At 39.0% G+C, this 26,780-nt stretch overlaps 1 protein-coding gene across 1 annotated transcript in view; it reads right to left on the bottom strand.

Annotated features, from left to right (window-relative positions):
- The window catches only part of SCAMP1 (secretory carrier membrane protein 1), a 40,462-nt gene extending 16,887 nt beyond the window's left edge, over positions 1–23,575 (bottom strand). The window contains exons 1-4 of the mRNA XM_069880743.1: positions 23,468–23,575; positions 10,989–11,066; positions 3,082–3,180; positions 2,705–2,816 (exon numbers count right to left, since the gene is read on the bottom strand). Of these exons, the coding sequence (XP_069736844.1) occupies positions 2,705–2,816; positions 3,082–3,180; positions 10,989–11,066; positions 23,468–23,524 (346 nt within the window). The 5' untranslated portion in view covers positions 23,525–23,575. The remainder of the gene's footprint in view (positions 1–2,704; positions 2,817–3,081; positions 3,181–10,988; positions 11,067–23,467) is intronic.
- Positions 23,576–26,780: the final 3,205 nt, after the last annotated feature.

The following is a 26,780-nucleotide window of genomic DNA, read 5'->3' as shown; positions in this document are numbered from 1 at the left end:
TGACAAATTTTTACTAGCAATTTTTATCTTGAATCACATTTTTATCTTTACTAGGAGTTCATCTGATAAGAGGAGAAAACTTGCAGAATTATTTCCAGTTGGCACTTCAGACAAGATGAAGCTGTCATTTCTGCCCAAGCAGTTCCAAAGCACTGAGTATCAAGTTTTCTGCTTCTTCTTCTGAATTTTTTACTAAGCCTTTCCAAAAAGGTGACTGGCAGAGGGAGCATACAGAAGGTAATCAAGTAACTTTCCCATGCATATTAAAAACTACTTTGGGATTTCCGAAGTGAAAAGTATCCAATAATTTGGACCTTCAGTCCACAGTAAATGGTTATTTCTCTCAGAACTGATAGTTTCAAGACAGAGATATGGAAAGATTTTTATTTAAGAATTGTATTTCATGTGCTTTCTTGCTGCTGTTGTACAAGTTTCAAAATTTTCAACTAAGACTGTAATACAGCTTGGTGAGATGGTCTGAGATCAAAAAACCAAGTCACCTGTTTATTTATAGACTTTTGACAGTCACATTCTAAGATTGCATCCTGACAAGCAAAGTGCTAGTTCAACAGTTACCTCATTTGACACAAGTTACCATCTCAAGGCCTATTAACATTAACTTCAGCAGCATGTTTATACTATGAATGTAGACACCCCCAAATCAGCTTCATGCAGGAACAGAAAGGGATTTTCAGGCATGCCAAAATGAACTAGCAGAAATAGGAAGCAACACACTTTAGTTAGCTCAAATGCAATACTCCATAGAACCTGAGAAGAGAAGATCGAAGGCACTGAGCTGAGCCGACCTACCAGCAAGTACAATTTTGCTCTGTAGTCAATTGTGTATGAAGACAGCATGCGCAGCCAGTGTCTTAGATCGAATGCAAATATGCAGGGCATTGCCAAAGACCTTTTTCTCCACTGAATACAACTCTACAGTGTTTCCAAAGGAGTTCAAGCAAGTGCATTAAAGAAAAAATATGAACAGGAAAAGCACATTGTTCTCAGTAACAACATATAGTTCCTAATTTGCAGTATCTTTTAACAGTCATTTGGTAAAGAACTAGTATCTTTAAAGCTTTAACAGCTCTCTCCTCTGTTCAGCCTTCTTAAAGAATCCTTTAGAATCTTCAGGGATTCTTCAAGCAATTTGATGAGAACAACTGCGACCTAATAACAAAAATTGATTTCAGAGATATCCTGAAACATGCGTGGGGCATCTGAATTAGGTTCCCTAAGGCACAGATGAACAAAATTGTCCCTAAAGTACAGAAAAGTAATCAATCCAGACCACCAATGTGAATTAAAAGTGAAATTAGATGAAGGGCACTATAAGGAGAAGGAAAAACAACCAAAAAATCATTATCTGGGGGAAGAACTACAGAGATTTAATAAAGAGATTGAAAAGAACAAATAATGAGAAAATAAAAATGGTTTAGTGAAGGGACGATATCACCATGACTCTTCTCCTTAGTAGAACAGCAATTCCCTATTCCCAGAATCTAGCATGTCTGGCATGTAAATGCTCCATACAGCTTTATGAGAGGAGAAATGAAGAGGGCAGTGCTGGTCTCTTCTCTCCAGACATTCCCATGTGTCCTATCTCTCTGTGATAGGACACATGGGAACGGTTCAAAGTTGTGCCAGGGGAAGTTTAGACTGGACACTGGGAAGCACCTCCTTATGGAGAGGCTGTTCAAACCCTGGAACAGGCTTCCGAGAGAGCTGGTTGATGGGCCAAGCCTGCCAGTATTTAAGAGGCTCTCAGTAACCATGCTTTCAACAAAATGCATTGATTTTTCGCCAGCCCTGAAATGGTCAGGCAGTTGGACTACATTATCATTATAGATCCCTTCCACCTACATATTCTATCATGTTCCATTCTACTCCATTACATTCTATAAAATCTGAATGACTATGCAGTTACGCAACCTGGAATTGTACCACTGGATATTAAAAAAATCCAGCACATGTGGAAATAGACAGAATTCCAGTTACATGTCAAGACTGCACAAAGTCAACCTTGCACACAGTCACCGTTTTTTTTCCTAACTTCAGTAAGATCTTCCTTTTGAAAATGAATAATATTCCCACAGACTTACTTCTAGCAAAGCATTTTCAGGTAAGAGGATGTAAATCATCTAATTTTTTAAATTGCTGTACAAACCTGTGCAGCACATTCACAGTTTGTGGCAAAATGAGATAGTGATCTTGACTATGAGTTCCAAAATGTCAGATGGAAAACTAATAAAAGATTAATAATAGAATACATATTTTTGCTATTTGCATAGAATAATGCTTCTGTAACATAGCAAAAGATAATAAAGTGTTTCAAAACAGTAAAGTTCTCCAACAGATATAAATACTGACAGAGGAGAAACCAAACAGTTGTTACTTATTAAGTTCCTTTTACTTCTTCTCAAAATGATTCAGTTCTATTCAACTGTATTACCTGGATATTAAACTAGAATAAAAACAACTGATAGCAGGAAGTAACATGTAACAGAGACTACACTTAAAATTTTTATAGTGAAAATCTGCACTGGCCAGGCCAGTTTCTATTCACTGCATGCACTGTCTCAAACAAGATAAAACTTCTTTTTTCCTATCTGATCTGTTTCAGAATGTCATTGTAAAAGTAAAACAATTTCTAAGAAAAAAATTATATTTCTGTAATTTACAGAAGTTTTTTTTTCATGCATACCCCCCTGCTGATTGAGACTCTGCATCTCCCTTTCTCTGCGATCTAGTTCAGCTGCTTTTCTCTCCAGTTCTTCTTGACGCTTTAGCAGTTCTGCCTGGGCCAAGGCATGCTCCTGAACAAAATACACATTGTTAGATATTGATAAAAAATATGAACAAAAATTAAATGTTCCAAGTCTGCTTTCTGTAAGCAAGCATCTCCAATTATGTATGAAGACTAACCTAACATTGCATGTGTTAACCAGTTACTTAAAGGCAGTTTTTAATTATCATAAAACATTGGGAAAGTAATGCTTATTTATAAAAGACATTACTCCTGAAGGGTACTTAAATAATTATAATTAAAAGGAACCTAGTGCTTGAAAGCTATAGACAAACCTTTGCAATTTGTGTGTAAGCAGCTGGTTCTTCTGTTGGTTTCATTATTGCTGGCTGGGTACTGGGTACATTAGGCATTTTCACATTTCCTGGAGGAGGCTAAGAAAACAAGACACAATTATAGTGAAAAGTCTCCTATTCTAACAAACACCTTCTCATTAACTCTGCAAGAACAATCCAGTTGCTTTAAAAGAACTGTTATTGATAAACTGAAAATCTGATGTGCTGCCTGCAATATTTATAACCTTTAGAAAAAAGAACTACATTCTGTGCTGCAGCATTCTGCTTATTTGGTTTTACACAGCACTACTTTCCATTAACATAAATGGAATTTTAGGAATCAGTAGAAAGTAAACAGAATTTTAATTTTATTCAGACATGAATATGAGCAAGGACAGTTACTGTTCAAAAGAACTGCAGGATTCAACAGTGATCTAATTCATATGCTGAAACATGATACCATTTATTAGTAATGTCTTCCACAGCTCTCTGCTTTAAAAAGGCTTTTATCACCTAGCTAACTAGAGAAGCAATGCAATATATTACATTTTTCTATTCAGAGCTATAATACACTGCCTGACTATTCCTCCAGTATGTATCACAGTATCTAGTTTTAAGTATCACGGGCAATTCATTCACTCGGTAATTACCTGCAAGAATACAACTTAGAGCTTTTTAAAAATCTCATTCTCTTTTATCATCTTCTCTGACTCTCCACATTTCTCTATCATGTGGGATGTTAACCAGTAGCTATCAAACCAAGGAAAAAACTAGCGCCTAGATTGAATTTCTCAACTGAACTTTACTACAACAGAATAGTTTGGCAATACCATGAAGTTATTTCATTCTTAAACACACTTTGGGGAAACCACAATTCTTACTTTGTGCAGAGATTGCAACATCAAAGATCTCCCTGTTCTGTGATCTTGTAATACAGAGAAACACTTGTCCCAAATAATACGCAAATCAAGAACAAAAATACTGAGAAGTGTGGTATTTTCAAAACAAAAGCACCTTAAAACAAAGCAGGAATCAACTAAATACCTCTAACTTGACAAATTATGACTTGGTCCACATTAAGTGGATCTTTGCTAACCACATTTCGAAAGGTACAAATGCAATACACAAAGAAGAAAATATCATGCCTGAATGAATGCCACATCTGTGTGAGACAGTGCAGCGTATCAGCAACATCAGCTGATTCCAGCATTTCAAAATTATCTTTCCTTCTTATAAACCAGGCCCTGACAGAATACTGAGATATTAGATAGTTCTCAATTCTCAGAAATTCTCATTGATTTAAGCTTTTCATCCTAAGAAGGATTACTCAGTGCTGTAGGATGAAGCCAACAGAAGGCTGGGTGCCAAGTCCCACACTTAGGTCACAACAAGTCCCTGCAACACTACAGGCTTGAGGCAAATGACTGGAGGAAAGTCTGGAAGAAAAGGACCTAGCAGTGTTGGTTAGCAGCTGTCTGAATGTGAGCCAGCAGTGTGTCCATGTGGCCAAGAGCACCAACAGCATCTTGGCCTGTATCAGGAATACCGCAGCCAGTAGGAATAGGGAAGTGATCATCCCACTGCACTCAGCACTGGTGAGGCTGCACATCAAATACTGTGTACAGCTTTGGATCATTCAGCACAAGAAAGACACTGAGGTGCTGGTGCATGTCCAGAGAAAGGCAACAAAGCTGGTGAAGGGGCTGGAGCCTTATGAGGAGCAGCTGAGGGAACTGGGGTTGTTTAGTCTGCAGAAAAGAAGGCTGAGGGGAGATCTCACTGCCTTCTACAAGTACCTGAAAGGAGGTTCTAGTGAGGTTGGCATTGGTCTCTTCTCCAAAGTAACAAGTGATAGGATGAGAGAAAATGGCCTCAAGCTGCACCAGGGGAGGTTTGGATCAGTAATTAGGAAAAATTACTTTGTTGAAAGGGTTGTCAGGCTCTGGAACAGACTGCCAAGGGAAAGGGTTGAGTTACCACCCCTGGTGGTACTTAAAAGACAGGCAGATGTGGCACTTAGGGACATAGTTTAGGGGTGGACTTGGCAGTGCTAGGTAAATGGTGGCACTCAATGATATTAAGCGTGCTTCCCAATCTAAATAATTCTATGATTCTATGAAGCCGGTTAAAGACAGTACTGCTCTTTCTTATGTTGGAGCATTCTGTGATAAGGAAAAAAACATGCACAAGGACCCCTACAAAAACTGAACAACCCTCAAGAGTCTTATCTTCTGCTTCAAACATGAGATGCAAAACCTGCATCAGAGTAACAAAAAGCTAATGAACAAAACCTCTTATGTATTATATACTGTACCCCAAAGCAATGCTACAAAAGCCAAAAAAAACCCCAAAAGGTCTAATTATTGTAGCTCTGTGGCTCAAGTAACAATTGCTTTCAAAGCATAACTGGTAAGGAGCTGCCTGCTAGAATAATGAGTAAGACTGCTCATTATCTCCAGCAAGGACCTCAGCAGCCCTCCTATAATACTGTAAAAAGTAACAGTAATAGTAGTATTACCTGTAATAGTGTAACAAACTGGATTGTTAGACTAGAAAATATTTGAACAATGAATTAAAAATACTCATCTTTGAAAGACATTTTGTGCAAACTGCCTGCAGTGCTGCTAATGACTGGAACAGGCATATATGCTTAAGAGTAGAAGAATCAATCAGAAAGCTCACTAGTGCTACATAATCGAAGATGTGAGGCAACAGCATACACATTATATGGCACTGATATAAGGTACTAATTACATACAAGGTTCTCCCAATTCTCTACTTTGCTTAGGCTGCACGATATGCTAGCTGGCCACCTATACAGTGTTAGACTTGCTATCTGATATGGGCAGTAGGCCCTCAGCATGTCTGATATGCCTGTCTGGATCTGGAGTTCTCTTACTTGGTATACAGGTTTCATCCTTGACTTTCACTACAAGATTCACGCACTCATACACTCATGTCACAAACAACCTCCACATTTGCAGCTCAGGCTCTCAGATATTCAAGCCTGACAGAGTTTAAGCTCTTACGTTTCTTTGAAGACAGCTTCAATTTTTCTAAAGGTTGTCTTACCCCATCCACACACTTGACAAAAGCAGCAAAAGGCCAGCACAGTTAATCGCCTCTTACGGTGCACCTAAAGCAGCCATTTTTGAGCTACAGCAAGTGTGTCTACACCATCCATGAATTTGTTACACACCATATTACTTGCTGGAACACAGCAAACTAATTAGACACTATGGAGAAAAAAAAAAACCAAAACCTCTGTAAGAACTGGCAACATTGCCCAGTGAGGTTGCAGGACCTCCATCCTCATATATATTCAAACCTCCCCAGAACAAGATGCTGAGCAATGTGATTTGGAGACCAGCTTTGAATAGGGAGAACTCAAAAAGATGACCTCCAGAGGTCTCTTGCAAACTATGACTTGGCACTTATTTTGTCATACCTGTCTGTCCATGTACTTTGATGGCTTAGATATTTGGGTATGGAAGAGTGATACAGACTGACTTACAGCCTGCACAGGATAGACAAGGCATTCACAGTAAGACAGACAGACAGCAAATCTGCTTTTTCAAGGGTGTAACTCAATCAATAATTATTCAAACTGTTATTCTGAGGACTTAACTAACCTCCAGCCATCAAGTGATATCATTATCGTATCATTATTATATCATTATCATATCATCATATACCACCCACTTTTGGACAGGGCAACTAGGTCAACTGCTTTCTTGGAGACTTTACTCCAGTAAGCCTCACTGACATATTACAATAAAGTACTTACATCTGGAAATTCAACCAACTTCACTCTACAAACCCCTTTTTGTTCGTACTCCAAACCGTACTTCTGGAATAGATCTTATTTCATGCCTTGTTCTCACAGCTGCACTCAGGGAAGCAGCAAATTATTATGACCTTTTTTGAAGAGAAGAGGTTGGTTGGATAAAAGTGTTCAAGAAGTCCTCTTTTGAATAGATATCCCCATGTGTGTAAAGTAGTTTGTTTACTGTGCGCACGGAAAAGACTTCCAAAAGAAACCAGATGCAGATTATCAGTCTGGTTTCCCATAAACACCTCACTGTGTTCAGATGCAAGACAGGAAGAGCTGCCTAGGAATCTACTGAAAATAAATCCATTAAAATATGTACCTTGACATGGCTGGTTGACCCTGGCTGGATGCCAGGTGCCCACCAAAGCCACTCTATCACTTCCTTTCCTCAGCTGGAAAGGGGAAAGAAAATATAACAAAATGCTTGTGGGTCAAGATAAAGAGAGGGAGATCACTCAGCGATTACCATCATGGGCAAAACAGACTCAACTTGGGGAAATTAATTAATTTATTAATTTATTTATTAATTTATTAAATTTAATTTATTACCAATCAAATCAGAACAGGGCCATGAGAAATAAAACAAAATCCTAAAATGCCTTTCCCCACCACTCCCTTCCTCTCAGGCTCAACTTTACTCCCCAATTGTCTATCTCCTCCTCCCACGACTGGCACCAGCGGGCAGGGAATTGCGGTTGCAATCAGTTCATCACACATTGTTTCTGCCACTCCTTCTTCCTCCTTGGGGTGAAGACTTCTCACAGCCTTCCCACGCTCCACTGTGGAGTCCCTCTCATTGGAGACATTACCCTGAAAATTTCTCCAACATGCGTCCTTCCTACAGGCTGCAGTTATTCATGAACTTCTCCAGCAGGGGTCTCTTCCACAGAGTGCAGGAACAGAATGCTTCAGTGCAGGTCCTCCCCGGGGTCGGGTCACAAATCCTGCCAGAAACCTGCTTCAGTATGGGCTTCCCATGGTGGTCACAGCCTCCTTCAGCATCTACCTGCTCTGGTTGGGTCCTTCACACACTGCAGGTGGATATCTGCTCCACTCTCGCCCTCCATGGGCTGCAGGAGGACAGTCTGCCTCACCATGGTCTTCGCCATGGGCTGCAAGTGAATCTCCGCTCTGGCACCTGCTGCAGACACCAAGGTCAGTGAAGAATTTTGTCTCGCATGTTCTCATTCCTCTCTCCCAGTTGCTGTTCTTCAGCAGGTTTTTTACCTTTCTTAAATATGTTATCCCAGAGGCACTATCACTGTCACTGACAGGCTCAGCCTTGGCCAGACACAGGTTAGTTGTGGAGCCAGCTAGCATTGGCTCTATCAAACACAGGGGAAACTTCTGGCATCTTCTAACAAAAGCCACCCCTGTAAACTCCCTACTACCAAAACCTTGCCATGCAAACCCAACACACTTATAAACAATAAAACTCCAACTCTAAGGATGTTTTTCCACATTTTAATGCAACAATTTGAAAATGACAGCTATTTGCACTACTATGTCTAGACACGTTATACATATATACAGAGTGCTCAGAGGAGTTTTAACAAGCATTAGCAAAATTTGCAGAAGCAGGAGGAGACTGATGGCTGTCATTAACAGTAGTTTCACTGAATGATGAAGCAGAAATGCTAATTGTCTAATCTCATCTGTTTCTTGTTGATTTCAGAAACATGACAAAAGACACAAAGTGATCTCCATGGTAACTGCTAGAGCTGGAGACAAAACCACTGAAGATGCACACAATGATATTTAATCTGACATTTATACTATACACTGAAAAAATTGTTTCATTTAACAATTGAAAACAAGACATATTTCAAAATTTGATAAGGAGCAAAAAAAAAACCCATTCCAGATTTCTCATGTTAGATATAAAGGTGGTGACAGTTGAGACCTAACACCTTCTATGCCCATTCTTTGCTCATCACGCCTTTTTCCTCCTCATGTTATTTTCCTAGAAGATCTCCCATTGCAGATGTGGAGGATATAAGTTGACTAAGAAAAGGTGAATCCACTGAAATACTAAAAAACTCCCAATAGAATAAGGAATGCAGAGAAAAAGTAGAATTTACTCTATGTTTTTCTGTTCTATCCTGATAACCAAGAAAGAACTGAAAGGAAGCATCTCCCTCGGCAAAAGGAGAACACAACTGAGCTAAAAACCCAAATGTTAGTATTCAGAGTTTCGAAGCCACTTTCTCACAGAAGAAACACCCCTGTCTGGATTTGCAATGAAGGGTATTTCTTGCCATCCAGCATGCTTTATTAACTTTGGAGTGAAGAGGAAAAGAAGGTTAATGCTGTGTTAATGCTACAGACTGCAAGACATCACCTTAACCACTACCACTAGAAATTTGGATTTTTAACTGAAGTATAGATTCTCAACTTCCTTAAAAGTTAAAACAATACAGTGTTACTTGCAGTGAAACAAACATCATTTTAAGCCTGACAGACAACCAATTTTCAAACTACAGAGCATAAAAATCCACAGGATATACTTTGCTACCACCAGCTTGTATCCTTTCTGCTCACTAGCATCATTACGGTTTTCTGATGTTAGAAGTGGGACTACCTGCACAAAACTGTTCAAGGTGACTCACCTCTCCAACAAAGGCAAATTTCCCAGAAACTGTTTGGATATTTTTGCTCTGAGCAGCACACAGAATGCAGAGTAATTTCTATCCCTACTGTGAAGAACACTGTAGACCTCCAAGCCTGAAATCTGCAGACCCTGCTTCTACCTCTGTTCATCTATTCTTGAAGGTATTAACTTTCACTGTCCCTTCCCTCACTCCTGTCACATACATTTACTTGCACATGCATAGTACGCCCTTCTCTTGCATACAAAGCTAGCAGGAAAAGAGAGGTAAACACAGGGAATTCTGAGTGTATCTTCAGACACCTAAGCACATTCCTGAGAATGCATATAATTACATAGAATTTATTATACATGCAAAGCTGACTGTTCAAAGCCAGACAACCTTAGCCATATGCTTCAGTCTTCCCACAGAGCTGCACATTAAAATACGTACGCAAGTAGTAAAAAATAGTCAGAATAGCTCTAGAATTTTTTTTTTGGAAGAGACCTATTGTCTTTATAACTTCAGAAAGATAAATTGATCATTTTTAGTAATACTGTGAAATAGGAGAAAAAATTTTGGAGATATATTTAACATGTTTGCTCATTCTAAATTCTCTGCCTTAAACACCTGATCGAAGATACATTGAAAAACAAGCTTCTCACAGTCCAGCATTTTAACATTGTATGAAACCTCACTTTTGCGTTTTAAAGACTCAAATGCCATTATTCCCAATCAGCACTACGCTTTCCATGAGAAACAAGCTTATATTTGAAAAGTATAGTACTTGAACGTTAATAAATTATACTGACAGACAGTAGTCATCTACAAATTTTGATAATATTGCACAAGACCCTCACTATCAAAAGTACCCACTGAAAAATGCTGTTACAATATGAATTTCCTACCTCATTCACTGTATTTCCCCCCTATGGCTGAAAATAAGTACAAGGCAAATTAAAACTGTATAAATTTGAGGCAAACCCCAGCAGTGTTTCTTGGACACAAACTATTCCTTTTACTACAGCACAACTACTCATTGCCTGTGGACTGTATTCAAATGCAATGTTTTTCTTATTCTGAGCAACACTTATCATTAAGTGAAACTGAAGTCAACAGTAAGACACTGAGGAAGCATGTCACACTCACAAGCATTAAAGCAAGTAAAATTCAGAAGAGCACATGGACAGGCTACCAGAATTTGTACTGAACAGAGGAAAAACTCAGTTCTGTTTTGGTGTTTTTTCTGAGAGCCATTCTTCCTTGAGAGGTCAAAGCTCACTTAGGCAACTTACCTACTGAATACTCCGAATAAATACTTCATGGAACTATCTGTTCTTAAACACTTCCCATTACCTCTAGCTAGCTCATCGCAAATTTTAGAACATCAGTCCCAAACTCTGAAAACAATCCCACCTAGATCTCACAAATCCTACCTATAGAGACTAACAGCATGACTACAGAAGGAAAAAAAAAAAAGTGCTTACTGTTCTTGTATCAGAGAAAGGATTGTACTCATCCAGCCCTGGAGGAACATTTCTTGTCATTTGTGTAACAGAAGGATCCTAGAAGAGAAAACAGCTCTGTAAGCGTACACACATGTATTTAAGCAACAAGTCAACACTTACGTCAGTGCATCATATATAATACTCAGCTTTTGTCTCAACCCAAAAAAAGGTTTGTTTTCACTAAAAAAGGCTGTAAGCATCCACCTCTTTCTCCATCTCCAAAATGACAATTCCATTATGAGCTTCTCATAAACCTAGATTAACACAGTCTAAAAGAAAATCCATCTGTCATACATTTGATTTACAATGAAAAAAGGTCTCAACAGCAAAGGGAAGAAAACTGTGTCCTGGTATGCTGACCACTGCAGTCAGAACTACGCATACAAAAAGCACAACAGAAAAGAGCTTTCTGTAACTCTTGGTTTTCCCTACCCAGAACTGTCTTCAACACTTCCATAAACAGAAAAAGCATTTCAGGAAAATGAAGTTGAGGAATCACAGTTGCATGATTTCAAAAGCACCTCTGGCTCAGCTTATATCTGAATTGGTAAAATTAAGAAAAAAGGTGTTGGTTTTATTTTTCTCCAATGAACTATATAGTTAAAAAAACACTGCTTGAGGTTTAGCTTGAGAAAGCTATTTCAGGAATGAAAAATTTCTCTGTGCTAGAGACAGGCAAGGCTTAGTTCTGCAAGAGCAGAATTGCCCACTACCACAGACCACACCAACTTTGTACGAAGAAAAATTGTACTCATTCCATGTGGTGCCTGGCTCCACTACATTGTTTCTCTGCCTTAATTTAAGGGAACTGAATCTTCAGAACGCAACAGTGGATGAAAGGAAGGTTTTCTTCAAAATTAATAAACCCACTTACTCAATATGGTTAGTTGTATTTGTACTAACACAAACACACAGAACAAGTACACAATATTTTACAGGTACATCAAATATACAAAATAGCTATATTTTCTTAATTTCAACAGTCTTGTTCAACATTAGAGAACAAAATGGAGTTGATAAAAACTGAGCAGAACATATGTATTTACAATGATACGCAATGACATTGCTATTTCCTTTAAAGACTGCTACATTTAAAACCTCTACATGAAATATTTGCCTAATTTAGTAAAAATAGCGACTTAATCTACACTTAAGTAGATATGCAAACTATTAAGCTACTGAAAAATAAAATCTAGATTCTTTGAACCAACCTCTACTACAGCATTAGCTTAGTCTTATCTTAATCTTCAGATGCAAAACAAGTATTTTCTTAATGGCTGCAGTTAACTAAATTACAGCTAGCAAAAAACAGGGCAGAATATCTAGCAACTCCAAAATCTCGAAGGATACAGCAAATGAGAAGTCTGTTTTTTCCATTAGCTATAGTCACAAATTTATTAATACAAGGCAATTAAAGATTTAACATTAAAAAAAAGTTTAAGACAAAGAAATCATTGCTTCAAAGATTAAAAAATACATGCTGCGTAAGCATACACAAGAACTACCTTCCTGGTCATGTAAAATGCTGCCACTATTGTCTAAAGCATACATTTAGCTGCAAAAAAGTATTTTAATGACAATGAAATAACAATAGCTCTTTCTACAAACTAACACAAAACAGTGTTACATGCAATTCAAAATCAGCTTTCCTACATGATTTATTAGTGATTTTAATAGAACCACCATGGTGACAGTCTCTTCCCCAAGTTCACCATATTTTTTAGTTCCCATCCCAGATCTGAATGCACTCTTACAACTAAAATCTCATTAGATCTTGCATAAACTTAAGGACTACTCCCTTGTAACATGACCTTTAATTAAATGACTGGCACAAAATGTTGTTGCAGATGAACAACAACAACAAGGGAGAGTATGCATGTGTGGGGAATGTTGTCAAAATTCAAATAGGAGTCATTGAGACATTGACAAAAAAGATCACAAAAAAATATGGGAAGAATTAAATCTGACATCTGAAGTAGGCATTAGTTCAGTAGACTTGTCAGTATAAGATAAAAAGGATGAATTTAAAGTGAATACAGATAAGGTAATATCATAATTCAATACACAGGATAGTAGAAGTTGTATAGTTGAAAACTTACTACGGTAGGTCCACCCTAGCCTGCTAAGCCCCACCTAGTTGCTTGTTCACAATCCTCCCCACAGGAATTGTGGAAAGAATTGAAGGGCAAAAGCAAGCAAAACTCATGAGTGTCAAGAAAACGATAGTTTAATAAGGGGGCAGGAAGGGTAGAGGCATTTTATTTTTTAAATTGATACTCTGAAATAGCAATCACTATACTTCTGCCAAATATTGCTACTGAGTGCAGAAGTTGCAGCAGCTCTGGAAAAACAATTAATTACTCAAAGGCAATGCAGTATCAGTTCTATATAAGAAAAGTTTTGTTACCTAGTAAAATAATAAAAAAAATACAGTTGGATTGAAATACACAAACTGAACCCCACCGTGGCAAATAGCATTCAAATTCTATTCTTAGAAAACTCCAATTACGCAGTCTGGACTTCAATAATAATTCACGGCCTGATCTCTTCTCACAAGCAGAAAACTCAAGAGGTAAACCAGAGATCACAGGAAAAAAAGAGGAATAACCTCACAATTAAAGGGGGCAAGTACTACTAGCGTGGAGATCTGTATCTCTCCCATACTCATTCACTCCAAGCCTCTCTAATGCTAGAACAATCCTCAGCATGGAAAGAAACAAGCTTTTCAGTATCTGCATATTCAGCTGCAGGCTGCTAGACTTCAAGTTGTCCTTAAGTACATCGAACAACTGATGCCAAGAGGAGCTGCACCTCACACTTCAAAACACTATGTCCTAGTTTTAGATGGGAGAGAGTTAGTTTTCTTCCTAGTAGCTGGCATAGTGCTGTGTTTTTGATTTAGGACGAGAATAATGTTGACAGCAATAACTAAAAACATACATGTGTTAAGTAGTGCATACACTAAGCCAAGGATTTCTCAGCTTCCCATGCCTTGCCAGCAAGGAGGTGCAAAAGAAGCTTGGAGGGGACACAGCCAGGACAGCTAACCCAAACTGGCCAAAGGGACATTCCATACCATATGATGTCTGCTCCATTTATAAACAGGGGGGGCAATTGCTGCTCAGGAACAGGCTGAACATCAGTTAGCAGGTGGTGAGCAATAGCATCGTGCATCGCTTGTTTGGAATAGTCTTTTTAAATTATTATTATTACATCTTCCTTTGCTGTCCTATTAAATAGTCTTTATCTCAAGCCACTACTCTTACTCTTTACCTTCCCCCTTCCCACCATCCCACCAGGGAGCAGCGTAAGGAGTGAGCCAGCAGCTGCATGGTGCTTAATTGCCAGCTGGGATCAAACCACAAAACACTACTTACAATATTTTATAAGAGATTAAACCTGACATCCTAAGTAACAAAAAGAATTACTTTGAATCATTTACCTTTCATGAATGGCATCCTTTAAAGAATGGAGCAAATGCCAACTCATTTAAATACAGTGAGAAAAACTGTGAAGCACTCATATTCACTGCTGCAGAGTAATAAAATATAAAATTTTGTAAATTAATCTGGTCTGAATATCAAACACAAACAATATATCTTGTGCAGGACCACATACTCAAAGAACAAGTGACATTTACGTGAATGCTATCAAATTTCTGTGTTGCATGACTTGTATACTCTCATGGTTAAAACCAGTAAAAACTTTAACATTATATAGGAATACCTATATCTAGGCTGGCATAACTTATTTTTCCATATTTGATATTTCACCCAGATAATATAGTTAAAATGCCTTAATTTTTTGTTATTTTTGAGGTTTTAATACTAAGAAATGGAAAAAAAGCCACAAAGACAAGTTCAAATACGTGGTAATATACGGACAACAACACAAAGCAGCAGTATGACTAGAGCCATCAAATATCCAGACACTTCAACTTACCGCACAATTTATGTGATTAAAAAATGGGGTTACCTTCTGCCAATACAGAAGGCTGGAAATTGCTGGCACAGATTTCAAATATCTGATTTCAACCACTGAATGCAGCAATTGTGACATGCCTGGTCCAGTCTCAGACTAGGAAAGTTACGTGCTGGTGGACCGGTAGTTCTGGCTGAATGGGACCCTTGCACTAACTCTTCACCACTACCTGTTCTTCCTCTGTCACTCAGCTAGTCCCAGTCCCTGCTCCTTCCAGTGCTGATGCCTGTAATTCTCATCTCATCCACCTCTTTATTCCTTCCTTTCATTTCCAATTTCCCTCTTGAACCCTATCTCACCCAAACACCAGCCAGTTCAGCCTTGAGTTTCTGATCTTTCTACTTAACTATTAGTTAAGAAGAACAGAGTTTAAGAACAAGACATTTTTCAAACCCAGTTACTGTAGCTATTGGTCTGTTTAAGTCACACATGGGGATTTCAGATTATATTATGAAGATCTGAATTAGTTCAGGAGACTACAGTTTTAAGAAACCGTCACAACCTAATTAACTGTTTTCCATCTACTCCTTCATTTTACCTGTTTCTTGTAGTCTCTCTCCTATAAGGTGAGTTTCAAAAGCAAAAATTAGTATCATACTCTTTGAATCACTAAAAACCAGATGCAAGAACCACTTCACATTTACATTAAGAAGTAATTTAAGAAAAAAATTAAGAAATAATTTAAGAAAAAATACCAAAAGCACAAACAAAACAAAACCAGAAAATACAACATATTTATATCTCACATTGGAAAGAACACCTATAGAACTACTAAAAATGTCTCCTTAATAAATTACACTCACATCACTCAGATACAGATAAAGCTAACTCAATACTCATTTATCACAAAGGGTGTACAAACAAAATTAACTAAAAGTGAGAATGTTTAAAATGGAGCAGAATAATCCATTCTACACAAGTTTTTTACCATTTTTTAAAAACCAAACTAAAGAGAATAGAGACCTCTGTTGTCTAGGAAACCAAAATTAGTCATCAGCTACCAGGCTTCATTAATACAGGAGAGATGAGTAAATGAAAGGCTGAAGTAGTAACCACATCTATGATTCAATGTTCACTGGGAATGGATCCAGCATTGTTCCAACAGAAGATGCTCAGATAGAATACATAACCCCATAACATTCTGAAGAAGAGCGTCAACTAAGTTTACATTGTTAGTTGTGATTTTTATTTCTTTTAAGTGCAGAGAAAGTAGTGAAATAGGAATTGTCCCCTCTAAATTATCCTTCAGGTTGTCATGTTTTCACCCATTCTTCTACCAATAAGGCCAAAGCATCTATCTAATACACAAATAATTTAATGTTGCAAGACAGAGAAAAAAAAAACAGGCTAAAAATATAACAGCAATAACATGTCCTTGTGTTGCCTTTTGCTCCCTTCATGAAACCAAGTAAGTGATATCAATGGTCTATATAGACCATTTAATTTACTTCAGTAGTTTACAGTTTGCTTTCAAGGACTAGTTAAAAAAGTAAAAGCAACATCTTACTGGCAAAAGTCAAGAACCAGGGTTTATAAAACACCCATTCTGAACTGTCTTTTGGATAGAGACTAAAATGGTTTGACAACACAACAGCGATTGAAAACAAGATTTCAAATAAAAACCACATAACCCAAGTAGAACAAAGAAAAAAACCTGCTGGCAAGAAGGAATGGAGGAAAATACTTAAGGTAACACTTAAAAGGAAAAGAACAGGAGGAACAAAGATAACTAGTAAGAAAATGAGATAATACGATTAAATTTTAACACCAATTGACTGGACAAGTAAGCAAGACGACTACCTTCCAAGACTTGGATACCAGGAGTATTGCAGATCAAAAGAATACAATAATTATGTTGTTCGGAAAAAGCATAAAACTGAAATGCTACACTTATAAGTGATAGAAGTTTTCATTTAGTTCCTTTACTTCTTTACACAGAATTCACAGGACACCAAATAGCAAACAGAGAGAAGTACATCTGGCTAGTCCTACCAAAAAAAGAGCAAGGAGAAATAATAGACTATGAACAAAAAATAACAACCCAAAACTTTCAAAAGAGGTGGATTAATTATTTTTAGTGAACAAAATTAGAAAAAGAAAATACAGAAAACACTGATTTCATCAGTTACACAGTGCTGTGACCCAGCTCCTTGAATACAGTCAAAGGAGGAATAAGATAATCAAGATGACTGTAGACATCTCAATGTTTGACCTTAATCCTACGTTAAACTCAAGTGTGAAGAATGATTTTGTAACACCTGGAGTAGCTGCAATCCAAGCTGAGAAAAGAGTTCTCCTCATCACAAAAACTCTTTGAAGATGAAGTCTCTTTACTTTATCAATAATTCACTGTAGCAATCCTACCACCTCCCTCATCAGTCACTGGCTACCCTTCAGTCCTGCCACCATACAGTTTTTCTCTCCAAGATCCCCACAAACAGGTTTATCCAGCTTCGCTGCTTTACCAGCCACTGATATCAAACAGCCTTTGCTTTATCAACTTCTTCGGCATTTAATGTTCCATAACCAGCTTCACCTAGGTACGCCTTTTCCCTGTTGCTTTATGTGCTTGGAAGAAAGTTTACAGAAAGCAGAAGAGACACAATCCAATCTTATCCTGCAAGCTACCTGACACTCTCAGCAAAGATGTTATTTCATAAAAAAATTCTGACTGCAAATAGAACACAGCTGAAGCCAGAGGTCTACCGGGTCTGCTCAACCCACCCTGGGGAAATTAAAAGCTTAGATCCACAAATCTAGCAAAGTCAATCTTGACCATCTAGAATTCCTTATCCCTACCGCTGATATTAAAAGGCTTTGTCCAGCTACATGAAAAGGATAAGCTCTTTTCATCTCAAGTTAAGCCCACTGCTGATTATAATAACTTTTTTCTATACCCAATTCCCATCAGTGTTTTCTAAATGTGACCAATACTAATTGTACACTTACCAGTAAGAATTAATCCTGAGGTCTGGTTTTTAGTTTACTGGGTTTGGGGTTGTTTTCTTTATTTCAACACCAACAGTTGTACTTACTGCTCTCTGTTGAGCACTTCCTGAGATCACAACACTGGCTCAGAAAATTAGGCAAAAATGCAACGAAAAATGCCTAAAACTATGCTTCTTGGTCTGAGTTTTTTGATTTCCTGATCAGAGAAAACCATTCATCCCATTTTCCATAAATCAGTTCTGGACAGCAATCAAAGCTATTGTTGCTCCAGTTGAAACTCTCCATTTCACTTGCAGAATGTCCTCATGAGCATTTTTGCGGAGAGACTTCTGACAAAGCTTAGCTTGCAAAAACAAAAATGGAAGGATAAAAAAAGTACTTGACTAGCAATGGATATTTAAGCTTTTTTTTTTTACCCCTCCTCTGTTCACTGCTGAATTTCAGCTTTTAAACTAGGACCTGACAATTAAAGAAGATAGCCTGCACATGAAGGATGCATTTTCCAGTCCTGTAACACTCTACATTGAGCCAGATTAAGCCCCTGAAATTGTAATTTGCACATGATCAATAAATAATTGGTATAAATCAAACAGCAAAACTCCCCAAATACTTTCTCCCTGTTTATGCCAAAATAAGGAAATAAGGAGAAGTTATATAGAGTGAAAAGAAAGTTTCAAGAAGCTACTCATGTTTTTTTGCACTGTCAAACGTCAGTGCTTTATGCTTGCTTGCTTTCTTCATCATCCTAGGCCCAAGACCAAGTAAAGGTACAGAAACATCACAAAGGGCAACTAAATTGAGATTTCAAATCTCACTGTCTTAACAGTACGCTAGCAGTGTAAGCAATTTAGATTTAAACAATGGAAAGGAAACCTTAGGTGTATTGCACCTACAATAATAAATTGTAATCTATGATTAACAACCACTTACTACAAAGACTTGTCCTGAAAGGTTACAAATGTAACACCTGCAGGAATGAATGACTCAGAGGCAAAATAAAGACTATTTATTGTTATAAGTACAAACAAAAAAGAAACCTGAGAAACCACTACAACAGCTCTTCCATAATTTCAGGTTCGACATCATCCGTTTCCCACACCCCTCACAGACTGGTATACAGAAGATTTTCTCTCTAGCACTGCTGAAATACAATTATTAAATAGGACTGCACAAAAGCCGCTATCTGGGGTTTCTTATGCTTGGCTCTCAAGCAGTTCCTGCTATACACATTACTACACAGAAGCAGAGCTATGAAGAGGCCTGAACTACTACTGAGCAAGGCAAGTTCTCCATTGCTGAAACCAAAAAGAACTTCAGAGGCTCACAAGGCCATATTGGTCCTGAAGCTTGCATGAGTCACGTCTTGCAATGAATTATTAGACACCTAACAATGCATCACCTTCATCTCAAAGCTACTCTCAAATGTCTCCCCTTCTCTGAAACATATTTTGTTCCTCTTTGTAGCATTAAATCTCAATATATAGTTAAATAATAATACTAATGCAACATGTGCTAATGCTTTATTGAAAATCTGGGAAAAAAATGCTGCTGTAACTGATACCAAATATCTATTAAAACACTTCACAGTTTTAGCAGATTACAGTGCAGTTACAGCACTGATGAAGTGTACTCTTGAAAGCTAACTACCATGTAGGACACCCAAAGGACACTTCCAATACCATGGTGTTCAGCATTAAATTAGGCAGGATTTAAAGGAATTTATAAATTTTGAAAGCAAAAACAGGTAATAGAGTCAGAAGAAATATTTATATTTTATGTCCTTTGCTAATATGAAAGACAAGTAACTTAATATGGTATATTTATATAGTTGTATAAAGGAATTAAAACATACAGACATGCATACAGACACACAAAAACCCTTTTGATTTCTAAAGCATAAATACTGCAGAAACATTAAAAGTAACTAGGGTTCCGATCCTTCAAAAATAATTAAGATTTCTCTGTCTTCCCATAGGTTTCTACCACTTTAGCTTAACTTGAGGAATTGGGGTGTAAACCGTACAGATTCTGGTGCCACATGAGGCAGCACCCACCTACACTATTCAGCATCAAAACTCCAGCTTGTACCTCCTGCCAAACTAGACAGAAGATAAATCTGTGCTCATGAGTCAGATTAAATTTAATATCCAAATTATAACTGGAATTACACCTGTAGCAAATTTATAATAAATACGTCTAGTGATTTAAGTTATCTACTGACCTCAGTCAGAGCGATTCAGGTGTCTATGCCACATTTACATATCTTGGAGTACCTCCAACACCCACACAAGAATGGCAGTTATGACAGAACGACAAATTACATCTTTTTGGAGCTGTTGGCTGACCTTGGTTACTTTCAGTGGACTCCATCCAGACCCTGACTTGACTTTCTAATTTGGGTTGAGATCTGCCTCCTCTCTATGGATTTGCCTAGCACCCTCAACTTGTGGGCGAATGCAGTAACCATCACCAGATCTGTTCTACTCACCTTGTTTGGGTGCTGTGGGACTACATCATTCACATGCAAGAACTTCACCAAGTATGAGTTCATACTCATAAGCTACGACATAAGTTTCTCAGTGAAAGAAATTAAATAGTTTTCATCATTAGTCTGTTTTCATCCATGACACTTAAGGTCACATCAAACACGTATTTCTTCACAATGCTGCTACATCAAATTATAGCAGGATTATCACATCTACATTGGTGAAGTATATGGATGCATTTTATATACAACATGAATGTGATTAAAAGCTTTGTAATGCTAGCATGTTACTCATCTGTTTGTTTCATTACCTCTTGCCTTTCAACCCAAAATATATCTTGGTTTTGTTGGTACAGTATCTGGAGGACAGCTATTTACAGAGGAATACTATGACTTCAAAAGCATATCAATTTTTGCACTCAGTTCGGGTAATTTTTTTTTTTCCAATTAAAAAAAAACCCAGATGCTCAGTAGCCACTGTCTCAAAGTCAACGTTTAATGATCAATCCAAATAAGCTATTACTTGAAAGAAGGAACTCTAATTTAGAAAGTAAATTCCATTCCTTCCAGTAGATACTGAAACAGAAACATTATTTAATTTTAGGTATCCAAAAGAATTAACTATACAAAATACTGAGCAAGCTAGATGTTTCTACTTTATCTTTACCTTCTCAGAGAACAGACTTTTAACTCAACATCAAGAAAGAATCTGAAATCTTTCTATTAAAAGACATAAGAACAGTCACAGGAAACCTCACAAGTAGATGACAGACAACTAGCAAAACCAATTATTTAAGAAAAAGAAGGATCTATTTTCCTGATGATGTCCCCGCCCCACTTGCTCTGCCATACTAGTTTGCTATTGTACGTTAGCACAGGAAGAGGCTTCAGGAGTAAGGAAAGCAACTAAACATTTCATACATAAAATTATCAAACAAAGACAAATAAAAATCTGAGTACATCTGAATAATGTGTTCAGACAACATGATTTAGGTTGTCAGGGTCCATCTGGAAATACTGGTCCTATGTGTAAAGTATTTTAACACACACAGTCACACAAAACTAAAATGCAGACATGCATTAATATCCACTAATTTCAAAGCTGTTATGCCAATGAGACAGTAATCAAGGCTTGGTTCATTTACAAGGCCTTCCTCCTCTTCAAGTTAATTGTGTGGATAACTAAAGGCATGCAGGATTACCTTTTGTGTGCAGTGGAATGTGATGGAAATTAGCAAAGACTGAAGGAAGTTAAAAAAGCCTCTGACAGACAAGTATACAGCCTTCCTAAACAAACTTCTGCAAACAGAAGAAATCCAGAACTGTGTTTAGCAGTGAGCTTCAAGTCACAGAGAAGTTGTTATGGAATCCTTTTACCGTGATGCTTTGCAGATGAGTAGAGCATGCATTCTGCCTGACAGCTACAGTAGAAGTCTTTCGCTGAAGAGAAAATGGACTAAACTACTGTACTTTAAGCAATGCCTTCAAACTAGAAGTATGGCTAGGTAGGTCCCTACCTTGGGTTTCAGAAACATTACATAGGACAAGTTACCTGCGCTGAAGAGCACCACAGGCAACTACAGTGTTTCAAATACACAATAAATCTGGTATCTATACACAATAAATATTTCCATAACGACTGCAAAAAGTGAGGAAAGGCATCACATATTTTTGTTGCTGAAGACGCATTCTAGAACAATGACACCTTTTCAGTGCTCAGTGCTGAAAGGTATTTTTAAAAACCACGCTCACTGCCATTTCTGCCAGTCCAAACTATTTCTGGCAGCAACCTAAACACCGGGGCTGCTGTTCACCTGGAAGTTCACTGCACTGTGTGAACTTCAAATAAAACCAGTGTTTAGCCTAAAGAATAATACTTCCTAAATTTTATGACCATATAAACTAAAGTAATGATTCAGACAGACTCCAGTGAGTAAGTGTCAGTAATGCTATGCTTCCAGCAGCTACCTGCACAGAAGTATGCTCGAAATGTGACAGCTCAATTTTTAAAAAGCTTTATTATTCCAACCAACATCCTAAACTCACTGACATATATTATGTTTGTGCTTTGAAGTGTCAGCCTGAAATAAAACGCAGGAAAAAAAGTTTTCTCAGATTATTAAAGTAAGGATTCAAATAACAAAGAAAGAAAACATGAGGAGGGGAAGCATCCAAGGAAGTCAGCTCATTTTGACAGCAGAGGCCAAGAAAGCAGGTGAAGAAAAAAATTGTCAGCTGTATGAAAAATCAATAGTGCAAAACCTAAAAGCTTTAGAATACATTACAACACAGCATTCTGAGACACCAGGCAGACCTTATGCCTAGGTATCAGTACCCTGCATGCTTCAGAAATAGTGTAGAGAAGTAAGCAAGCTGCGTTGAAGCTGGGAGGAGGCTAGAGAGGAAAAACGGAGTAAATTCACTACCTGGGTCAGCCAAACAGAAGAAAAAAAGACTGTAGTAATATTACGCACACTCAAAGTTACTGCCAAAATCCAGATAACTTGTGTTTTTCTCTTAAAATAATGCACCTGAAACATCATTTGTGCGTGCTATTTTATCAGCAGAAAGGCAACATGGAAACCCGAATGTGCGAAGCGGCTGCGGCTGTTTCCAGGGCTTCCAAACTCGCCACTCACCCTAGGAACCCTCCCGCAGCCCAGGCCTCGGCAGGGCAGACCTCCCTTCCCCCAACGTCCCTGCCAGGGCACTCCGGCTTCGGACACCCCATCCCCCGCGAGGGCAGCTCCCCCAAATCCCCCCTCAGCGAGGGCAGCTCCCCCCAAATCCCCCCTCAGCGAGGGCAGCTCCCCCCAATTCCCCCCTCAGCGAGGGCAGCTCCCTCCAATTCCCCCCTCAGCGAGGGCAGCTCCCTCCAATTCCCCCCTCAGCGAGAGCAGCTCCCTCCAATTCCCCCCTCAGCGAGGGCAGCTCCCCCCAGTGCTCCCTCCCCCCAGCGTTACCCCGCGGCCCTACACGGCCCCCGCACTCAGCGGGAGAAGGGCCGGGCCTCTTCTTCCCTCCTTCCCCGCCCCGGTCTCACCTTGAAGGGATTGCTGAGGTCTGGGTCGGCGAAGGGGTTGCTATCGAAGTCCGCCATGTCGGGGCCGCTCTATCCCCTGCGGCGCCCCCGGCGCTGCGGCCCGGGCCGAGCCCGCCCCCAACGCCCCGCCGAGCGGCGCCCAAGATGGCGCCCCGGAAGTGAGGGGCGGGGCGGCGGTCACGAAGGGGAAAGGCCTTGGGGAGGGTCGGGTCTGCGGGCGTGTGTCGTGGGGAGGCTGCGTGGGCTGGGGTGTTCATCCTGGGGAAGGGAGAGCTCCAGGGGTACCTTACAGCGCCCTTCCAGTACCCGAAGAGAGCCTGCATAAAAGCTGGGGAGGGACTGTTCACAAACGCTTGTAGTGACAGAACGAGGGGGAATGGGTATAAACTGGAACGAGGAAGATTTAGATGAGACATTAGGAATAAATTGTTCACTGTGAGGGTGGTGAGACGCTGGCACAGGTGGCCCAGGGAAGTTTTGGATGCCCCAACCCTGTAAAGTGTTGAAGGCCAGACTAGGTGGGGATTTGAGCCGCCTGGTCTGGTGGGAGGTGTCCCTGCCCGTGGGAGGGAGTTGAACTAGATGATGGCCAGTTCTGGGCCCCTCACCACAGAAGGATGTTGAGGCTCTGGAGCGAGTCCAGGGAAGAGCAATGAAGATGGTGAAGGGGCTGGAGAACAGGGCTTATGAGGAGTGGCTGAGAGAGCTGGGGTTGTTTAGACTTGAGAAGAGAAGGCTGAGGGGAGACCTCATTGCTCTCTACAACTACATGAAAGGAAGTGACAGGGGGCAGGACAAGGGGGAATAGCCTCAAGCTGCACCAGGGGAGGTTCAGACTGGACATCAGGAAAAAGTTTTTAACAGAAAGGGTCATTGGGCACTGGAACAGGCTGCCCAGGGAGGTGGTTGACTCACCTTCCCTGGTGGTGGTTAAAAGACGGGTGGACGAGGTGCTGACGGACATGGTTTAGTGGCAGATAGGAATGGTTGGACTCGACAAAAGGTCATTTTCAGCCTAGTGATTCTAGGTCTTTAAGGTCCCTTCCAACCCAAACTCTTCTATGATAACTGAAATTCCCTCTGTTGTTCCATTCTAGCTTGCTGAGTGTGTGCCTCCTTGGATGTCTTGCACAAAGATTCAGCAATGGCTGTAGGCAGGGCATGGCTTTGAACCACGTTCTCAAAATCCTGCTTTCATGGGTGGATGTGTTACAAGGGCTTCTCAGAAGTGTTCAGCCATTTGAACTGATTAGAAGACTTCTCAAATACTTCTTCAGAAATATACGGCACTTTGAAGAACCTGGTCCAAATGATGCAAATAAAAGGGAACAGCTGCTGTAAACACTGAAGAACCTTTGGTTCAAAGCTAAGGTTGCAATCTGAAATCCCATACAGTCAATATCAAACAGTCTGCATTTATGCAATGCTTTTAAAAATGATGAATCCTGAATTCCTTGACATGCTTTCTGAAGAAATGATTTAAGAGTTAATTTAAATGTAGAAATAGAATAAGAGAGATTTGAGGCAGGCCAGATGAAAAGAAATTGCTGTGAGGGTCAAACTGGCCTTCTAACTTTTTGGTATCCAAGTGTGATTTTTCCCAAGTAATAATCATAGACTAACTGTGGGTCACACTTTGCAGGGTTTTTTGAAGGCTGACTCAGAATGTTAACACTTCAATGTATTTGAATGGTTCTCCATATATCATTATGCTGATCCTGACACTGGCAGTCATTACAATGGTGGTGTTCTGTCAACAAGTCAGGAAAAATCCTACATGTACACAAGATTTGATTTTGTATGGATCAGTAAAGAAAGCAATAATTGCTTCAAGTCTTGTGCTAATTTATGCAGAAGTTTCTCAATTATTTGTGAAGTTTTTTCTACACCATGCTTTCCAAATAGTAGAATTTAATGTTCTTCTTTTGTAAGAATTGCCTACTTGTAGTTAGTTGTTTCTAAGTCTAGTACAAGATACAGTGCATAAATGCATTAGTCTGATTTTTAATATGCTACTAGGTTTATTGAAAAATAGGTTCTACTAGAGTAGGGGTGACATTATTCAGATAAAAATACTCTCTCAACTAAAAATGCCTTCTCCTTCTGGAACTGGTGGCTTTCTATAGTTCTGAAAGGGTTGCCTTCTTAGCAAACCAAATTATCTTAATCTGAATTAGCCATTTGCTCAGATGGAAGAGTTTAAACTTCAGCAAACGGTAGATTTTAACTGCTTGTGTGAATAACTTGCTTGTATAATGTGTTTAAAGATTCTTGTGTAAGGAACCAACTTGATGTTATTCCTTCAAATCCTGGTTCTCCCAATTTTCTATCACTTGTGGAATTTACAGTGTTTCTGCTAGCCACAGATGGTGGTGAGAAGTGCTCAGGTCAACTGAGAGGACAAATCATCAGGTTTTTTTTCAATCCAAAATGTTCAAATGCTGAGCAGGCAACCAACTGATCTTGATCAGCTCTCTGTTCCAATAAAGTAGATCACAGTTTTGTAGAAGATGGACCTTCAAAAAAATAAAGACAAGCTGTAACAAGTAAGACCTAATAACCCTTGCAAAGAAGTATTCCCTTTCATAAAACAGAGCTGTCTGTGCACCACCAAATGCAAGCATAATTATTAAAATAAAGCAAGGATGGAGAATGTCATTGTGCTACATGAGCACTTAGCTATGGCTCTGCTACAGAAGTTGGGTGAAATGGGTGACACAGAAGACTGGATGTCTGTTCAAAACTTGTGATAGGAAAAAGTGAAAGAACTCTATTGTAGTGTAAGTACAAGTTACAGCTTCAGATTAGGTCATGCACAGACAGGAATTTTAATGTCTTGCTGAAAGTAAAGACAGAAGACACCTAGTCTGTTAGGTAAATTTTTTTTAGAAGTGGTGTTCAATAACAGCTCTTGGAACGATTTAAAATAGCAAGAACCTTTTTCCTAGGTTTCACAGCAGAGAGGTTTACTTGCAAAATGTTGAAAAGATTTTAATTTAGGTCAAGGTAAGAGAAGTGTGATAAACAGGCATTTCAATATCATACAGTAAGGTCATTAGGTACCATATTCCCCAAAGTCTTTTGCCTCAATTTAAAAGAAACATGTGAGGAGAAGGTAGGGGAAAGGGCAGAAATCACAGCAGCATTTAAAACTCAAAAGCGCTGTTACATGCAGGCTCCCATTTAACCTCTGTTTCTTACAATCAGTGAAACTGTGGTTTCACAAGATAATAAACCCAGTTTTAGTGTGCCAGTTCTGAATCAAAATCTCCATGTTTCTGTCTTGCAAAGCTTTGAACTAAAATAAGCTTGT

The sequence above is a fragment of the Phaenicophaeus curvirostris genome, chromosome Z, assembly GCF_032191515.1.
Source record: "Phaenicophaeus curvirostris isolate KB17595 chromosome Z, BPBGC_Pcur_1.0, whole genome shotgun sequence".
In the NCBI taxonomy this organism is placed as follows: Eukaryota; Metazoa; Chordata; class Aves; order Cuculiformes; family Cuculidae; genus Phaenicophaeus; species Phaenicophaeus curvirostris.
The sequence above is the reverse complement of the archived record's forward strand: the minus strand, read 5'-3'. Positions and strand labels throughout refer to the sequence as shown.